The sequence below is a fragment of the Mustela nigripes genome, chromosome X, assembly GCF_022355385.1.
Source record: "Mustela nigripes isolate SB6536 chromosome X, MUSNIG.SB6536, whole genome shotgun sequence".
Classification (NCBI taxonomy): Eukaryota; Metazoa; Chordata; class Mammalia; order Carnivora; family Mustelidae; genus Mustela; species Mustela nigripes.
Genome location: NC_081575.1, coordinates 120,006,898 through 120,025,736, shown reverse-complemented (window position 1 = coordinate 120,025,736; position 18,839 = coordinate 120,006,898). Strand labels below are relative to the sequence as shown.

The window sequence follows — 18,839 nt, the reverse complement described above, 5'->3', positions numbered from 1 at the left end:
CCTGTATCCACTTAAATATGCTTATATATATATTTTTGTTTGATGTGAGTTTTAAAACAACGTTTGGATGGAAAAATGAGAAAAACCAGCATCTCACTTTGCGTACATCTTGTTCTCGCTTCCAAGTGCACCTGCTGGTATGATTTCTTTTTTAACTTTTTTTAAATAACAAATATGATTATTTGATTATTTGATAGTTGGTCCATGACTCTCTTCGTCGAGGCATGGTTGCTGGGATCCTTTCCATATCCGTGACCATCATTTGCACAGGCTTCTGGCCGCTCCACGCTCGAATGCAACCTTCACGTTTGCGGGGAAATCTCTCCCACGGCTGCTCTTGGCTGCGGAGGATTCGACCTCTCTCCCTGCCTGTTGTCTTCAGAAACTTCCCTGAACGGGTGTGCGTTGGCGCACCGTGGGACCCTTTAAAACTTACAGACGGTTTTATGAGGTGGTTGGACTTCGTCTTCTCCCTTTGGGGATTTTCCGTACATCATTCCACTGTCTTTTAGGACCTCGTGTCTGACACGTGACACGATAAGAATTCCTAGATTTTCTCCCCAGATTTCCAATGAATTCTTTCCAAAACCTAAAATGCCATTAATTTACAAGAATGTCTGTTCATTCATCTATATAAGCAGAGACTTGCGTTTCCCTGTGCAATTTTATTTTTTTATGGCAGATTCAAATTTCCATGTATTCCAGAAAATGTTACCTTGAATCCTATATTTGAATTCTTTTCCTGTTTTCCTCATGCTTCATACCGGCAGGGGACCAGTTTTACTCATGTTCCATTTGTTCTATCTTTCTGTCTCTCTGTCTCTGTGTCTGTGTCTTTTTCTCTCTCTGTCTTGGTTCTACTCACTTTTCATTGTCTTTTTTTTTTTAATTTTATTTATTTATTTGACACAGAGAGAAATCATAGGTAGGCAGAGAAGCAGGCAGAGAGAGGGGAGGAAGCAAGTTCCCTACTTAGCAGACAGTCGGATGTGGGGCTCCATCTCAGGACCCTGAGATCATGACCTGAGCCAAAGGCGGACATTCAATCGACAGAGCCCCCCAGGTGTCCAGCATCTTTTACATGGCTTCTGGTTGGCTACCACATTTTAAAGAAGTTTTGTTTCTCATGTTGGAAGGAGGGGATGTCCGTATGGACGACTTCGTCCATGTTGGTATCTGGGGGAACGCACAGAAGGAGCAGTAGGATGGGCAGCTTGGGTTCCAGGCTGTGTCTTGGGGTTTTTTTAACTGCACATCCCCAGTCTTCTCCAGCCTGACAGCACCTTATCTGGGGTCACCATGAGTGTCTGAGTGTGAATGTTGCTCCGATGACCTTATCTTCATTACAGATGAGTAGAGTACAGAGTAGGCTATGTGACACCTCCTGATTTCTGGTCCCTTTGCTAAACCCAAACCCACAGTCTGCTCTGGGCAAAGAATGCCTCCTGTTGTTTCATTTGTTTTCTTAATAACTACCCCTACTTCCTGTCCTAGGCCATGACGGAAACATGAGGTTAGAAGGCTTTCCAAAGCAGCCCATGGATGGTGACCTGGGTCCTGTACCCCAGGAATCACAGGTTTTCCTTTCAATGGATGCCAAGCACTTTGGATAACTCTAAGTCAGGCAGAAAAAAGACATCTTGTCTCGGTGTCCTCTGTCATTGTCAACTGATTTCTCACACACCTGGCCATCCTTCTGCACCGGCTGTGATCCAGGGCTCTAGGGGATCTCTAGTTTCATCAAAGGTAACGTTGGAGTTTGGTCGTTTCTTCATCTCGGGGCTATCTTGGGTTGGGTTCGTAGAAGACACAAGACAGACATGTATGTAAACGACCATTCGGAATTGCAACAGGCGCTCCTTTCTGGCAATCAGTCTTCTTTTTCTTGTCGCCCATGAATTCCATACCAGGGAGAGAAAACCTGAAGAGAACACGCAACAACGTAATTGCAAACCATCACAGATAGAGGGCACGGGACACTCCAAGAGCAATGATGTGCTGTTTGAGGCTGCTGTGGACCGTCTAGAAAATATCATTAGGAGGATGAAGAACTGTAGGAACAGCTCTGAAGGAGAATTTTAACTCTACCAGACGTAATGTTTCTCTTTAACTCCAACCAATTCGACGGTCTATAAAGATAGCCACGTTTGATTTTTTTTTTTTTTTTCCTAAGCTATTTGGATCCAAACGTACCCAAGGATACATTTTTCCCCCTCTCGTGTTTAACCTTCATTTCTATTTTCTCCGTTGCCTTCTGATTTTGCCCAGAGAGTGCCTTTTCTCTGTTGGAGCTCAGTGCGCTGTTGTGCAAAAAGTCTGTTGGCCCAGATGAGCACAGTAGATATTTATATGAAGTAGCAGGGAAGGCTCCATCTGGGGTGATGTTGGCCATACAGGAAAAAGCATTCGAATTTGTTATATAAATCACCCTGAGAGCGCACACGTAGGGGCTCCTCCTCATTTTCACGGTGATTAGGACCACCTTCCCCACAGAGTTAAAATGAGGTAATGTGTGATTCTGGAAAGAGGATTCAACAAAGAGTTTTGAGGTCTCTGGCGTGTACCGGTTGACGTAGTTCAACAAAATGGAAGGTTTAAAAGGAGGAGGTTCTTCCCGCGACCAGTGCTCTCGGTGCCTACGAAAAGTAATCGAAACTGAGCAACAGACCCGACGTAAGTCTCAAAATTCATCCCATCGTTGTGGGGTGGAAATAAACGTCATGTAATTTCACATAGAGCGACTTTGGGGGAAAAATCATACACTTAAAGGAGGAAGAAATCCCGTGTTTAACTCAGAGGTGCATACCCCATTGGGATGAATATTTTTCTTTCCTTGGTTTATTCCTGTTTTCTAATGCAGGCAGGTTTTCTGTTCTGTTTTGTTCTGTTTTTAAAGATGGCCAATTTGAGTTCGTCATTACCAAGGCTTATTTGAGAATTAATCTGATATTTATGAACTTATTCTGAAACAGGACTTTCTTAAAATACGCTTCATGAGGGGCGCCTGGGTGGCTCAGTGGGTTAAAGCCTCTGCCTTCGGCTCAGGTCATGATCTCAGGGTCCTGGGATCGAGCCCGGCATTGGGCTCTCTGCTCGGCGGGGAGCCTGCTTCCTCCTCTCTCTCTGCCTGCCTCTCTGCGTACTTGTGATCTCTGTCTGTCAAATAAATAAATAAAATCTTTAAAATAAAATAAGCTTCATGATGTCAGATTGGAAATGACTGCCCACTAAAACTCCAAACACATTATCTCTATGAAGCTGCTGTGGGTAAGTGTATACTTTGGGGGTATAATACTGGCATTCTTGGGAAATTGTGACTCTGGGAAGTGGAGAAAATAGCCCAGGATGGTGCTTCTTGTTTGACATTCTATCCAAGCCACCATGACTGGGAAGACCAACCATTCCAATCCTAAAAGCTATATGGAGATTTCTTTCTGTCCGTGAAGTGCCTCTGAAATTCACAGGCAGGGACAGGGTTGCAGGCCAGCAAGAACATCACATGGACATCTCCCATCTTCATATTTTGTCCAGATGAGATTGCACACTCAGCCTGGAGGCGATCTCGTGGCAACGACTGCCCGCTCTCTGTGTAACAACCTTACCCGTGTGCACGGGTCTGCAGAATCAGCCCTATCTGTCCTTTCCAGGAACACTGGGCCAGTGTGGAACCACCCCCCTCTCTAGAGCCCCAGTTCTGGGCCTCTGGGCCACCCCAGAGCATGGAGCCTGCTGTAAGACACGGTTCAGGACACAACATGCCAACCCAGTCTATGCCCACCGTTGAGTCCATGGCTCGGACAGAAATAGAAACTGTGCCCTGGGACACAAGCCCACGAAAAGGCTCTCTCACATCTCGGAACCTCGTCTTGCTGTGTCGGTGCTGCCCACGATGGGAGCTTTGCTGAGTTTTCAAAGGAGAGAGCAGGCTCTGAGCTTTCCAGGAAAAGTGAGTGCTTGAACTAACAGCAGCAGGCATGCACGGCTAGACTACAAAGACCGTTACGAGGCGCCTCTGATGTTCAGGAAAGGCCCCGGGCAGCTCGGATGAACGTTTCCTAACGACGCGCCCCTACGTGCCCCCTTATCTCCTGCACCCAACGATGAAATCTGAGGAGCTAGCGCTAGCGAGATGGTGGGTGCCCTGCCTGTGTCCCTCCCCTACCTTGTGGCGTCCCACTTCTCCGCTTTCCCAGCCAGACTTCTGTTCCCCTCGACCTCTCCAGCACCCCAGGAAGTGCCCACTCAAACCGACTTCTCTGCTTCCAAGCCTCCTACTGCAAAGTCCTTCACTCTCCCCGCAACGGCACCAACATCTGAAGCTCTGTGGTGAGCCGTTCTCAGCCAAGAATGAGGAGGAAGCAGCCTGATGAAGAAGGTTAGAGGGGACCCACTTGCTTAGGGGCATTTGCATTTTCACAAGGGGGTTGGACGCTGTCGGCACGGAATCTTGCGTGGAGTGCTGAGCCCTGGAGAGCGGGAATGAGCTCCTGCCGGTGCTGAAAGTGAGAACAGGGAGGTGGGAAGTATTTGAGGGGGCTTCGGTTGGGCGAGTGTGCGGCTGCTTCCTCGGCGGAGCTGTGAACACACACCGCTGCTGCTGAGCGCCGTCTCAAGAGCTCGGGAGCGCGGCCGTGGGACAGAAGTGTCGTTGGTGGGCTGTGTTGGATCTGTGGGATTAAGTGGATTTGAGGAGAAAATGCCACCATGACTCATGGCGCGTTCTCTCCTGTGTGCCTCGTCTCTGCCAGGCTAGACTCAGCCTCCTCTCTCCTGCCCTGTGTCCTGGAGGGCTCATGTCTTGAAAGAGGAATAGAAGGTGTGTGCATCTCGGATGGCTCCTCATTCCCTTTAGGATAAAGCTAAGGTTCCGTCACGAGAATCTGCACCATTGGGAGCTGAGAAGCTCCAAACTCCCCCAAATGTAGAGCATTCCCGCCTGGATTCCCCGTGCCCTGTATGGACAGCCCCATTTCTTCGCTCCCTGTAGTCTCCGTTGGGGGCCTCTGCTTCACGTCACTCTCCTGCATTCTGCTTCTGACTCCCACCAGTCCCTCAGGCTGATCAGCCCGAGGACAGATAACCAAACCCCACGTCTGTCCTCTGCCCCGGTCTTTTACCAACAATGGAAGGTTGACCTCCCCTTTGATGAAATGCTCCTTAGGCTTCTCCTAGGAGTCACCCCACCAATGCCCTCCCATCTGTTTACACGGGGCACCTTCTACTGATTACGACCGAGGCTCTCCAACAGGTACGCAGATGCCTCCACGCTGGGTATCGCCGTATCTTGCCAAGTTTCAGAACCAAATGACAACGGGAAGATAATAGGAAGCACGCACTGAGTTGAGCTCCTTCTTCCCATGACCTGTCTGTTCTTCTCGGCAACATCACGCACGGCTAAGCCTGCAAAGGACATTTAAAAGTGCACATGGATTGTATGTGAAAACGGACCGAGTCTGTTGATGCACTGGGCCCACTCTGACCGCCCCGTGGAGGAGATCTTCATCGATCCTCTGTCCAAATTACATGACTGCTTAGAAATACAGGAAGACGCTTTTATACAAGCTGATTAGAACAGTCTGTGGGTGTTGGTGAAAAGTGCCAACAACATTGGAATCTGTGGGACTTCATCAAAGAGGCAACTTCAACCAAGACCTTCTCTGATGGCTGCTGGACTTGCCTCCTTTGGCGGTTACAAAAAAATGACGCTATGAACACTCGTGTATCAAGTTTCCGTGTGGGCACACGTTGTCCTTTCTCTGAGGCAGACACCTAGGAGTAGATCGCGGGGTTGTATGGACGATATTTGCTGTTCTTTGTTAGAAGCTGGCTAGGTGCTCGGTGCCGCTACTGGTACGAGCCACCCCCCCGCCCTTGATGCGGCAAGCCCCCGTATGAAATTAGGGACCCGCCGCTGTTCTCAGATCCCGCTCTCACTCTGCAGTGTGAGAGACAATTTACGGTCTCCTGGGTGTGGCTCCTTACTATGTCTCCTACACCGGAGGACACGTTGGTGGGGGCCACATCCATCTCACTTACTGATGGGAACCAAAACAGGGGAATTGGAGGCACTTTTTCCTCTCCCCTCGAACTCGTGGGATACATGTTGAGCTATTCCTTCAAGGAGGTTCTGGCTGGAGAAAGGCAGGTGAGTGTCCTCATAAACATGAAGGTGTAGACAGCACGCAGATCAGGAGACACCGTCACCATGATCTGCCTGTCTCGGGGGCCATCCCAGGGACCTTGGGAATGATGCAGGCAAGAGGCCCAAAGCTGACTTCCATCATCCTGATGGGAAGCTCTCCCTGGACGTGGTGAGGTGGTGGTAGTGGTGGAGGTGGTGGTGGTGGTGGTGGTGGTGGTGGTGGTGGTGGGATGGGCCATTTGACCATAGCGGTTTGGAGGAAAGAAATCAAGGTAGAGAAGTAGAACTGGTGTTGGAAATAGTCTGGGAGGGGAGGGATGGGTGCAAAGCCCTGGTCTTCATCCTTGAGAGGCCTTACCGACACCCTCCGTAGGAATAACCGCACGCCATTCCTGAGGAACTGGGAGTGTGCGGAAGGGACGAGTTTCAGAGACCACCCGTGTGGCTGGAAACACCTGCCAACTCTGTTGACGCGGTTCCGGTCTTGAAGGGGCACACGTGCTTCATCCATGTGACCATGTGTCGGTAAGGACATCAGCAGAGAGCACATGGCTCGCCACACACGGGCCCAAGAAGAACTTGCAGAGAGAGGGCCCTCGAGGAGGACATTTCACAGGGTTCTCCGGAGGTAGGTTGAGATTACCAAAGGCCACAGTCATGAGGGAGCTGTCTCCTGTGTGGACAGCGGTGGCGTCCCAAGACCTTTAACATTCCCCCAATGAGAGGGCATCTCAAGCTTGTTGAAAGAAAAGGATTTTTCTTGATAAAATTGGCTAGTGCAGCTAAGGCAGGCAGGGGCTCTGTGCGGCCTGAGTGTGAGGAGATGGCTATTTAAATGTAGGATCCACTGCTCCCCAGCAGCACCCCTGTGGGCCGGGTCTACACCAGGAAGGTGACCACAGGACCTCAAACATCCTTTTGTGACTCTAAATACCAAGTGGTTTTCTTTAGACGTCACAGAGGGGAAGCTGGGCGCAGACCCAGCCCCCTCACGGAGCACACCAGAACAGAAAGAACCAACCAGAGGGCAAGGACCTACGTGCATCAGTAAAAAGTGCCAGCTCATATGAGCCCTCTCCACAAATGCTAGACGACCTGGTTATGCAGACATTGAGTGTTTTGCAATTTCCAAGGGATCTGCATATGTGAATAGTTGATCTTAATTAAAATGTTTTCCAAGGGTTTTTCCATCTTTCAGCAACTGTCTGGCTCTCTGCCTTTCTTCTCAAGGTAAGTGCTTTTCTACAGAGCCCCAGAGGATCTTGGGTATGCCGTCAGAGAAGACGCAGGGCATGTACCCACAGAGCAGAGGTGAAGAAAGGAAGAAAGCGTTCCCTCCAGGGACACGGGCTCTGCTGGTGCTCTGTCCAAGGCATCTGTAGATCCCTGGCTCTTGGCTGTCTTGGTTCTCTGGAATCCTGACAACTGGTACACTTGACTCTGGGTGGCTGACTTCTCCTGGCTGCTCTCACCGTACCTGGCCTCTGGGCTCCGTTAGAATCCCAATCCTGTTTAGGTGTGTGTGTGTTCTGATTCCAAGTCATTCCTAAGGCCCAGCTGGCACTGGTTCCTCACCTATCCTGCCAGCTCTCTCAAGCTGTGTTGTGGTCCCTGAGCTCACTCCCTGGTGGCACAACCCAGGCTTGGGCATGACTCACTGACGACAGGCACTGCCAAGACTTCGCCCTCTGTCTTTGGATCCACGGAAGGGATCCCAAGAGGCGAGCCTGGGTGATGACGGAGAAGTTTTGTGATATTTAAGGCAAGGCCCAGAGTCAGGGAGATGTATGGCGTTCGCACAAGATCAAAACAAAGCAAGCCATTGCGCGGAAGGCCGAAATCTTGGCAGCAGCAGAACGAAGGAGACAGATGGCTTTCAGACATAGGTGATTCAGTCAAAACGATGTCAGATAACAGAAACCATCTTCGAAGGGGAAGAAGAAATTACAATTACAAACCACGATTCAATATCCCGTAAAGACACCCTTAAAAAGTCACGAGACAGACATGTTTAGACCAATAACTGGGATAATGCGTCATCGTCAAACAAACCCATGTAAACACCCGACGTGGCTATTCGTTGACTGGGATTTCTAGAACAATGATACAAGTTTACTCAGAAGTTGGATTTCCTTCTTTGTGTCTGACTTTTCCATGGAATGTGCTTTTCACCACCAACTATGGAACGGACATGACTTTCAGAAAAGTAACGACGGTTTAGTTAAGTATCTACCCATAACTTAGTAAGACTTTGAGTATCGAATGCGTACCCTCTCTTTCCTAGAGTGGATTTTGAAAATATGCCGTTTTCAGTGACTTTGTGAAACATATGAATTCCCTATCTCTTTGACAAGGATTTTTGTAAGTTGATGTATTTATGGCATGTTTCCAAGGCCTCATGCTTGTGAAGAAACCAGAGAACATTAGGATATTCAAATAGTTCTTTAAGATTTTTATGCCCTAGAGAAATACATCATCAACATTGTGGTACATAACTGCCAGTAGTTTAATGTAAAATACTCATTTCATATGCAATGCTGGAGAGACACATGTAGAATTCAGCAATCGTGGGTTTGCATCCACAAAAAGCAATGCTTTCATGCAATGCCTTAATACTAATGGGATAGTCTGACAGTCTCCAGAACAAGTTTGTGTCAGGCACCTGCTGTTCTGTGCAGAACCGGGAAGAGAAAAGTACCTATTTAGTCCTTTGGAGACCACGTGGGTCAAAAGATGCAGAGAAAACGTTGGTTGATTCAAGGGTCAATCAAACCAGGTGAGGCCACACAATGATCTGGGTGCGAGCCTACCACCCCCCCCAGCAGACGTGTTAATACCCTCAGATAGGGTCTTACTTGGTTCTGCATTAACAGAGGACTTTTTTCTGATGAAACGGTACAACCAGTAAACATATCCTGTGGCTAATGGAGGACATACAAGTGCTCATGGATGTGCACAAGATACTATGAAAGAGAGTCAGAGGGAGCCAGAATCGTTCTGGGTGTCCTGAAGATCTGGTTTTCAGGTCCTCTGTAAACCAGGTATCTCCAAACCACGGAAACTACTGGAGAGTACCACGTGCCCTGTAACCATGACAGTCAAGTGCCACTCGTGAAACGATCCCTTCTGTGTGCAGGACTCTCAGCCCACGTGTGAGGTCAGTCCGTTCTTCAGACCAACACCCCAAGAGTGGGCATGACCTGCATTTCACAGGTCGGGAATCTGAGGTCGACATGAAGCAAGACGAAGCCACACAATGTTTTAGTGGTGCAGCTGGGATCTGAACTTAATTCTATGTAATCTGAAATCCTTTGTTTTGCCGGGGATAGACTTGGGTCAGAAAGCCGCCATGTGAGGCCAAAGGGGTTGGGATTGTATCCTGTGGAATAGGAGTGGGCACACGGCATAAAGCAGAGGAGTTAATGCATGTATCTGTTATGATAAAAACTGGGTTATGATGTAAAAATTTGTTTTCAAAAATCAGTAACACCATCCAGAGCATGGCCAACTTAAGAGTCCGATCAATATAATCAAAGGAACAGGAACCTCAGTAGCTAATCACGGACTGCTGTTTGCAGGACAGAGACGATCCGTATGTCTTGACAAGGCAGGTCTCCTCGGGATAAAGCAGGGGTCTTCCAGACCTCCCCTCTCCCTGTTAGCTCACTGAACTCCAACAGAGGGAGTATCGGGTGGAAAAATCCTCGTACGGAGTCATTGGTACATTCTTAAAATTGTGCATGTTTCACTGAAGAGGAATTAAGAAGAGACTGACTGTACCACATCTCAGGGGCTGTTGTCAATACCAAAGGTGGAGGTGGAGGAGATGGGCACACGCTAGCTGCCCGCTAGGGCAACACCGAGCATCCACCACTCATCCCTGCATGTCCCCGAGAAAGCACACTTTTCATGCAGGGAGAAAGTAGAGCGACCGTCCAAACTACCTTGGCGGGAGTCATCGCGGTCTAGATTGGCATTCTTATTTATCCTCTGTGAAATGGATGGGCTGCTAGCGGGAGGTCATCACAAAGAGGCAGTGGGGCAACGAGGCTAATGTAGAAGAATAAGAAAGACCACATGAACCTTGGCTAACCGCCAGTACTTTCCTTTGTTCAAAAAAATAAGCGTTTCGCCTCAGTTGTAACAACAAGAGAACCACGTTCTTGAGATCAAATTTACCCTACGGGAAAGCGTGCATCAATCTATCTACAGCTACGTGTCTGAGAATCTGTTCTTTATGCAAAACGGCTTAAGGATTAGAAAACAGACATATTTTGGAAGAAGGGGATATCGAATCCAACAAGTGCTCATTTCACAAATATCTTTTGTTTGCTGCACACGAAGACACTCATGTTTCCCTTACGATATTTTACGGTGTGAGTGCTATTTGGCTTTTTAAAAAACAAAAACAAAAACAAAAAAAACAGGTCACAGAGTCACACTTGGGTTGTACGTTTGTTGAAGGATAATTTTTTTAAGAAGAAGGTAAAATCAAACGCCCATACATAACATGAACTGATGTCAAGGATTTTATTCAACTCAATTAACTGGTGAGGGACCCGGTAAGATGTTACAGTGGGTCTGAGGGGGAACTGAAAACAGATGCATACTCTGACAATCAATAATGCCGAAATGAATTTGCTGAACAGATATAAAACTGATCAACTGCCAGAGGAACCATCAGCAGAGAACCAACACTGGGCACATCTGGATCCATTACCATGACTTTGCTACCACTCCTAGTTGGAAATTAGCTCCATTGACAATGACACATCAGCTGGCAGGTGCTCCAAGGGAAAGCTATTCCCATATTCTAATGCCTTTCTCATCATTCCCACTACAAAAGGTCGAGTAAATCTAGTAAAAAAAGGGGTTCAGTGCCAAAGTGTAACATTGTCAAGTAAACGATCCCAGAGATGTGCTAATAAGGCTCTTGGTCACACTAGGTATGTATTCTGAATTCAAATTATATTTGGATCAAAGGCTATGTTAGACAACCATCTGTTTTTCGAGGAGGGGGATGGGGATGGTTTTTTGTGAGATAGAAACCGTATCCTCAAATGTGCACATGCACCTAGGTGAAGGTAAGATACAGCCCATAGTTATCTTCCTACTGAAAATAAACTACCGACAGCACAGTGCAGAATGGACCTCTGAGTGGAGGTCCACCGAGAGGTTCTGAGGACACGGCCTCTGAGCAGAAGTCCACCGAGAGGTTCTGAGGGCACAGCCTCTGAGCAGAGGTCCACCGAGAGGTTCAGAGGGCACGGCCTCTGAGCGGAGGTCCACCGAGAGGTTCTAGGGGCACGGCCTCTGAACAGAGGTCCACCGAGAGGTTCTAGGGGCACGGCCTCTGAGCAGAGGTCCACCGAGAGGTTCTGAGGACACAGCCTCTGAGCAGATTTCCACCAAAAGGTTAAGAGACTACGGCCTCTGAGTGGAGGTCCACCGAGAGGTTCTAGGGGCATGGCCTCTGAGCAGAGGTCCACTGAGAGGTTCTAGGGGCATGGCCACTGAGCAGAGGTCCACTGAGAGGTTCTAGGGGCACAGCCTCTGAGCGGAGGTCCACCAAGAGGTTCTAGGGGCACGGCCTCTGAGCGGAGGTCCACTGAGAGGTTCTAGGGGCACGGCCTCTGAGTGGAGGTCCACCAAGAGGTTCTAGGGGGCACGGCCTATGAGCGGAGGTCCACCAAGAGGTTCTAGGGGCACGGCCACTGAGCAGAGGTCCACTGAGAGGTTCTAGGGGCACGGCCTCTGAGTGGAGGTCCACCAAGAGGTTCTAGGGGGCACGGCCTCTGAGCGGAGGTCCACTGAGAGGTTCTAGGGGCATGGCCATTGAGCAGAGGTCCACCGAGAGGTTCTAGGGGCACGGCCTCTGAGTGGAGGTCCACCAAGAGGTTCTAGGGGGCACGGCCTATGAGCGGAGGTCCACCAAGAGGTTCTAGGGGCACGGCCACTGAGCAGAGGTCCACTGAGAGGTTCTAGGGGCACGGCCTCTGAGTGGAGGTCCACCAAGAGGTTCTAGGGGGCACGGCCTCTGAGCAGAGGTCCACCAAGAGGTTCTGAAAGCACAGCCTCTGAGCGGAGGTCCATCGAGAGGTTGTAGGGGCACGGCCTCTGAGCAGAGGTCCACCAAGAGGTTCTGAAAGCACGGCCTCTGAGCAGAGGTCCACCGAGAAGTCTTGAGGGCACAAAAGATGGTCAATTTTGCTGATAAGGAGAAGGACTTCTCCGTGTTCGTCCACGCCATGGCGTTTCCACTCAGACTGCAAATGAAACGCAGTGATGATCTCCCTCTGTCAGCTGCTATGGCACATTAAGACCCACACTTTAAAAAGCGACGTTGTAAAGGAAGAATATAAACGTAACGTATACGTACCTACGTACTACATATACACACATGTGTGTAAGCATACACATCTACTTTACATTTTCCAGCCAGGGTTTCGAAAAACTGAAAAGGAAAAGAAAGGAACACAGAGAGGATTTAGTTTTGTCTTGGAAAAGGATGTATTTTACATATACGTGGATTCGTGTAAGTACGTGTACATACGCAGGCACACGTACACACACACGCACGAGCACGGTCACGCAAGCGTGTGTCCTGGCCGTAGGGGACTCTTACATGACCAGTGCGAGGCCACGGCACCGTACGGTCACCCCCCAGGGTGTATGATTATGGAAATGAGCGTTTCGGTCCCTGTCCTGGGCTGTGTCTGCTGTGCTGTCTCTCAGCTGGACGTGGCTTGTCAGTGCGGGTCCACCATGCCGAGGCCACGTGGGATAGAAGGTCGAGTTCACGGGCTGGAAGGACCGGTCACCTGGTGATCTCCTGGGTGCCAGGGTTCAGCCGAGTGGGCGCCGTGCGGCCGGGAGGCAGGGCGGGCCGCTCACGCGTAGGGTGGCAAACCGAACAGCTCGGGCTGGAAGTCCTGCAGGGAATCCAGCACCAGGGTGGCCTTGGACGTCAGGTGTCGCTGCAGGTTCCGATCCGGAACCATGACCACCTGCATGCCGGCTGCGAGGGCCGCATCCACGCCGTTGGGAGCATCTTCAAACACAAGGCACTGTGGGGTAGGAAGAGAGACAAAGTTGAGATGGCCTTTCCCGGAACCAGGCAGCTAGACTAGGTTCTCACGATTTCTATGACGGACGTGCTCGCTGGTGCTGCCGCAGTGTACATGGACACCGAGACGAAGTCGGACACACTGTCCCGCAGGCTTCCCACAGGCCCGACGATACGGGGGACAGTGTTTCATCACTGCCAACAGGGCGCTCGCCCCTTGTGGTGTAGCTGGGTGGCAAGACGGGATGGAAGGTTTGTGTCCTCTTGGAATCGTACAAATCTGTGCCACCAATAATGGGATACTCAGAGCACAAGAGTCAAGTGTGTGAGTAAGGGGGGGGCACATGTTTTCAACATGAAGTCACTCCAGACCTCAGGTGGTTTAGGAACCGCAGCGTGGAAAGTGAGTGGTTAAGGTGTCTTAGCGGAAGCCTGGCCTGTGTGTGCACAAGGCGATGACCTCCAGCACCCAGACCAGCTCCCAGGAGGGTGATCTCCTTCGGCTTACCACGCAAACCCACCCTAGTAAACCCCCGACACTGCCACCCCGTCAGATATCCACATCTACAAGTGGGTTTCTGGGCACTGTGGTTATCAGGAAGCTCTGAAATGTACCATCCCGGGAATAATGCCCCGAAACTCTCCAACCGAGAGAGCCTGAGTCCGTGCGTGGGGAGATAAGCCTGTTGTCCTACGTCACTCTGCGTCCAGGGCAGACAGGAACCCAGCAAGTTCCCTCCGTGTCTGGAAACAGCCGCACTGATTCTGTCAGTGAAGGTTCTTCTCTGTAGGGACCCGACACGCGTAAAGGGGCTGCGGTCACAGCTGGGAGAAGCTCACCCGTTGTTCCCCTACTGTCCACGGATGACCCCCAACTGCCAGGAGACGCCCAGGTCACAGCTTTTGACCTTCCCGAGCCCTGTTCCCTTCCTTTCGTCACGAGAACTCTGTCATGGGTGGGCAGCGGCACCCACGGACCCAGCGAGGCTCAGGGACGCCGCTCGGGGTGCGGTGCAGCACGGCAAGTTCTGCCTGCCCTGGGGCCCGCAGGTCCCTGGCAAACACATACACGTTCACACTCACTCACATGTGCACACATCACACTCGCACACAGAAGACGCCGGCACTCTGGCACAAGTGAGCACACTCAGACACACACACACATTCACATACGCACACAGAAACGGACACTCAGGCACACGAGTAACACACACACACACTCAGACAAAAGTGCAAACCCACAGACATTCCCGGATGCTCAAACAGAGACACAGTGGAGTTCTTTCGTGGTGGAGAGGTCAGGGGCAGAACACGGACCCTTTCCTTTTCTCTTCCTCCCCTTTCCCGCTGCCTGGGCTACGAGCCCTGAGCCGCCTCCCCTGTGAGGCCGAGGTGAGGGCCGGACGCATGGCAGGGACAGCTGAGGGCAGGCAGCGGGCTGTGCTCATTGGAGGCCGGTCTGTCCAGGGAGTGGGCCTCTGAGCTCTGAAAACAACGCAGATTCGGAGAAACGGTGCGCTCTGATCCTCTGCCTTCGTTCTGAGAACTTAGGAAGGCGCGGGCTCTTTTCCAAGCTGTGGGCGTCCACCCGGAGTCAATGATGTCCATGGAGCGGGACTGGGTCTCCTTAGAACGGGCACCTTCGTTCTTCATCTGGCCTCAGACACGCGCTCTTCGGGGCACTTGCAGGCGCGCGTCCTTACACAGGGTCGGCACCGCACTCTCCGCGTCCTCCACTGCCGCAGGTGGGACCACGAGGGGCACTTACACGTCCAGGGGCTCCGGGGAATGGACGGACGCCCCACGTTCCACGAGGGTCTGGCACTTCGTGCCGGCACCAGCGGAAGGTCAGCGGGAAGAGAGGAGGAGGGTCTGTGCGTCCGTCCATCGGGACAACGGTGCTCGGCGGAGGTCATGAAAAGCAGCTTTTGTTTGCCTTGTGCGGCCCCTGCCAAGGGTCATGGGAGAGACGCGGAGCCTCAGAGACCCGGGCAGTCGCCGAAACGAGGGCCCGGCACTCGGCGGAGGGCGTGCACAGCGGAGCGCTCCTTCCGGACGCGCCCACCGCACACCAGCACGGGCCGCGAGGGACCGAGAGGGACGCGCCGGACCCCACGGGCATTTAGGGCCGCGGCGCACAGCACCCGGCAACCCTCTCCGGAGGTCAGCCGACTCCTCACGTGCGCCCATCGAGCCGGTGTGTTTCCCATTCGCGACGCGTCCGCACCAGCGGCCGACGGCACCGCGCACACGCGCCCTGGGACCGACCCGTGAGGGCTGCAATGCGCACGCGAGCGCGCGGGGCGTCCGAGACACGAAGAGGAGCAGAAGGGCGGGGTGCGCGGCGGAAGTGGCGGAACAGACCGCACCACGGACAGGCCGCGTGCAACGCTGTCCCTGTGCACAAGCGCGGCAGCCCTGCCACGCCGGAGCGCGCGGGGCAAAGCCGGGGACCCGGGCTGCGGTGTGGCGTCCTGCAGCGGCGCAACGCTGTGGCGGGAAAGGCGCCGAGCACCCGCGGTCCGGGACACGGACGCAGCCCCACGAACAGTCCTAGCCTAGCGCATCTCCCTACCGAAACCCGACAGCCGAAGTCCGAACCGTGCCCGATCGACTCTGTGCATCGCAGCCCTCGACGGTGACGAAGCCACTGAAAGAGAAGCCAGGACGGCACCGCTCGTCTCCCGCGCACACGGCAGGAAGAAGGGGGTCTAGTCAAAGACCCAAACGTCTCCGTGGGGTTTCTGCCCGCCGCGCCGGCTCACGGACAGGGAGTCTCACCCCGCTGAGCTCCGTGTCCTTCTGTGAAGGACTGTGTGTTCCCCGAGCTCTGACCCGGCCCTTCCCACCCCGCGCTGACGCATGACACGGGGGCATAAACCCCTCCACAGCCACCTGCAAAATGTGAACTATTTACGTGCACTTGGTTCTGTGCAGGAAGGAGGGCTGGGGCAGCAGACACCTTTGTCCGTCGCTGACCCCGCGTCCCGGCCCTCGGCATGAGAGTCACGTGTGTCACGTGTGTCACGTGTGGGGCGTGCTGTGATTAACGTGTGATTTTTGATAGCGGGCCACAGGCGGTGGGCTTTCCAGGACACGCTCCCACCACCTCGAGGAAGCTGCAGGGCAGGGGAACACCGTCCTCTGGCCCATGTTCACGGGACAGGGACGGCCCCTGGTTGTGAGGTGGGGGGCTGGAGTGTCCTGGCTTCTCAGGGTGTCCCGGCCTGGCCCACGGTGAGCATCTGCTGACCTCCCGCTGGTTCAACAGAGACGCTGGAGCCGTCCCAGCCCAGGACACAGTGCGACCAAGGGGCTGCGGGGCTGGAGCCCAGCGGGTGACCCGGCCCTGTCTGTGTTACAGGGAAGGGCTCTGAGCCACAGGAAGTTTGGGAGGAAACGAGCATTCACACGGGCCCACAGGTGGCAGACATTAAGACCCGAGCCCGGGTCTGCAGGATGTCGTGTTCTTGTCATGGTGCACGCTGACGGTGAAAGTTAATGCGAATTCTGTCTCCACAGCTGGAGACGGGCTTAATTCCAGGGTAGCCTGAGGGGCTGGATTCACAAGGAGGGACGCCTGCAAGAATCCGGGAGGTGAAGCGTTTCAGGGGCTCCCGGCCCAGATGTACCGAAAGCACTCGTCTGCACACGTGTGCACGGACCAGAGCCTGGACTGCGGCGTCCGTGCGCGTCTCCTCGCCGCCTGGTCCACAGCAGCAGCCGGGACGTCCCCGGGTCCTTGCGCTTGAGTCCTTGAAAGACAGACACCGTCTAACGATGACATGCCATCCTGGGACGCGCTGGTCCGGCGTGAGACGCTCTTGTGAGACCTCGGTGGGATGCACGGAAATGCATGGGATTCTGCAAATACTTCAGCAAAAGGAGGCGTGGGACAGGAAGCAAAGGTCGTTCCAACCTTTCTGACCCGGTGGGCGCGGGGGCCACTGTCTCGGTGGAAGGCAGCTTGGTTTTGTGACAGGTTCGGCAGAGAAGGAGCCTGTGTGGCCAGGTGCCCCGCCCTGACGGCGATGAGCGACGGGGAGAGACTGGGCCGCAGCAGCCCTCAGCTTCTGTAAGGTAAGCTCAGGAGCCACGAGGGACCGGAGCAGGGCTAGATGACTCTGATCCGGAGGGAGGGACAGCCACCCAGCGGTGTCCTGTCCATTTACCCCTCTGCTGTGACGCCAGGGTCATGCTTCCTGCTCAGCCCCCCACACTGTGCCTTTGGGTCAGGAGGGAGTCCGTGTCCACACTGTGCCCTCTGGTCATGTGTCCTCACCAGCTCAGGTCCGCAGAGTGAGGACAGGCTGGCAGGGGCCCCAGAGGGAGGGGAACGACTGGACAAGGGCCGGTCTTCAACTCCGGCCCCATGTTCCCACGGGACAGAAGTGCCCAGAGTGACTAAAGGGTTCATGCGGTGTCTAATCCTGGGTTTCCAGCAGTCACCACTTTTAAGGAACCGGCACACGTTTCACCCGTGACTACATGGTCTCGAGGGAACAGAGGGCTTCTCCGTTCTTGGTGGAGCAAAGTCGGAGAGGAACTCACTTCAGGTTCACTCCCCAAATGCTCCGATGATGATCTGGGGTTGCCCGTGTGCACCCGTGAAGCACTCTCACGGGCGTGCCCGTCATGGCTCAGTAGGGATGGTCAGACTCTAACCCCTGGAAGCAGAGCTGACTAAACCACGGTCTCTAAGGGAAAACTGGGCATCGGTTTTTGCAGATGTAATGCTCTGCGTTCATTTCGTCATACCAAGTTCGGGTCTTACACCGTGAGACATCAAATTGCGACGGAGGCCGTAAGCTTCATTTCTGAGGGGTTTTCCGTTGGCAGGAGTCATAGCGAAGGTTGGTTGTATTCATCTCCACATTCTGGTCAGACGGCGCATGAGGGTACATACCACGGTACTGTGAGGACGCGTCTGGATACCCTTCGTCAGGGCTCCCGTTAAATCATAAACCTTTAAGCAAGATCAAAGTGACAGAAGCTCGCGCGTATTAATCAGGACTTCTGTTTGTACTGTTTGTCCGTACACACCGCCGTCTGCGCATCCAGCCGTGCATTCATGCCTATCGACCGTCCGTCTCCCCCAACCCGCCATGCCTCCATCCGTGAGCTGTCTATGCACCCATTCCTCCCTGCCTTCCTCCCTCCGTCATCTATGTATCCATCCCTCCACCCATCCTCTGTCTACCCGTCTATCCAACCACTGGCCGCCTATCTATCCACCCATTCCTCCCTCCCTTCCTGCCTCCATCTACCATCTGTCCATCCCTCCCTCCATCCAGCATCTACCCATCTATGCGTCCTTCTCTGCCTTCCTGCCTCCATCATCTGTCACACCTCCCTCCCTCCATCCAGCATCTGTCCATCTATCCAACCATCAGCCATCTATCCATCCACTCCTCTCCTGTCCTCCCACCATCCATCATGTCACCCCACCCTCCTTCCATCCATCATCTATCGAACCACCAGACATCTATCCATCCATTCCTCCTTCCCCTCATCCCTCCATCATCTACCTATCCCTCCGTCCATCTATCCATCATCCATTCATCCCTGCCTCCACCATCTACCTACCTATCCCTCCATCATCCTTCCATCATCTATCTACCCATCTATCCA

At 52.8% G+C, this 18,839-nt stretch overlaps 1 protein-coding gene across 1 annotated transcript in view; it reads right to left on the bottom strand.

Annotated features, from left to right (window-relative positions):
• Window positions 1–10,648: 10,648 nt before the first annotated feature.
• The window catches only part of PUDP (pseudouridine 5'-phosphatase), an 81,605-nt gene continuing 73,414 nt past the window's right edge, over window positions 10,649–18,839 (bottom strand). The window contains exon 4 of the mRNA XM_059385850.1: window positions 10,649–13,209. Coding sequence (XP_059241833.1) covers window positions 13,033–13,209 — 177 coding nt within the window. The 3' untranslated portion in view covers window positions 10,649–13,032. The remainder of the gene's footprint in view (window positions 13,210–18,839) is intronic.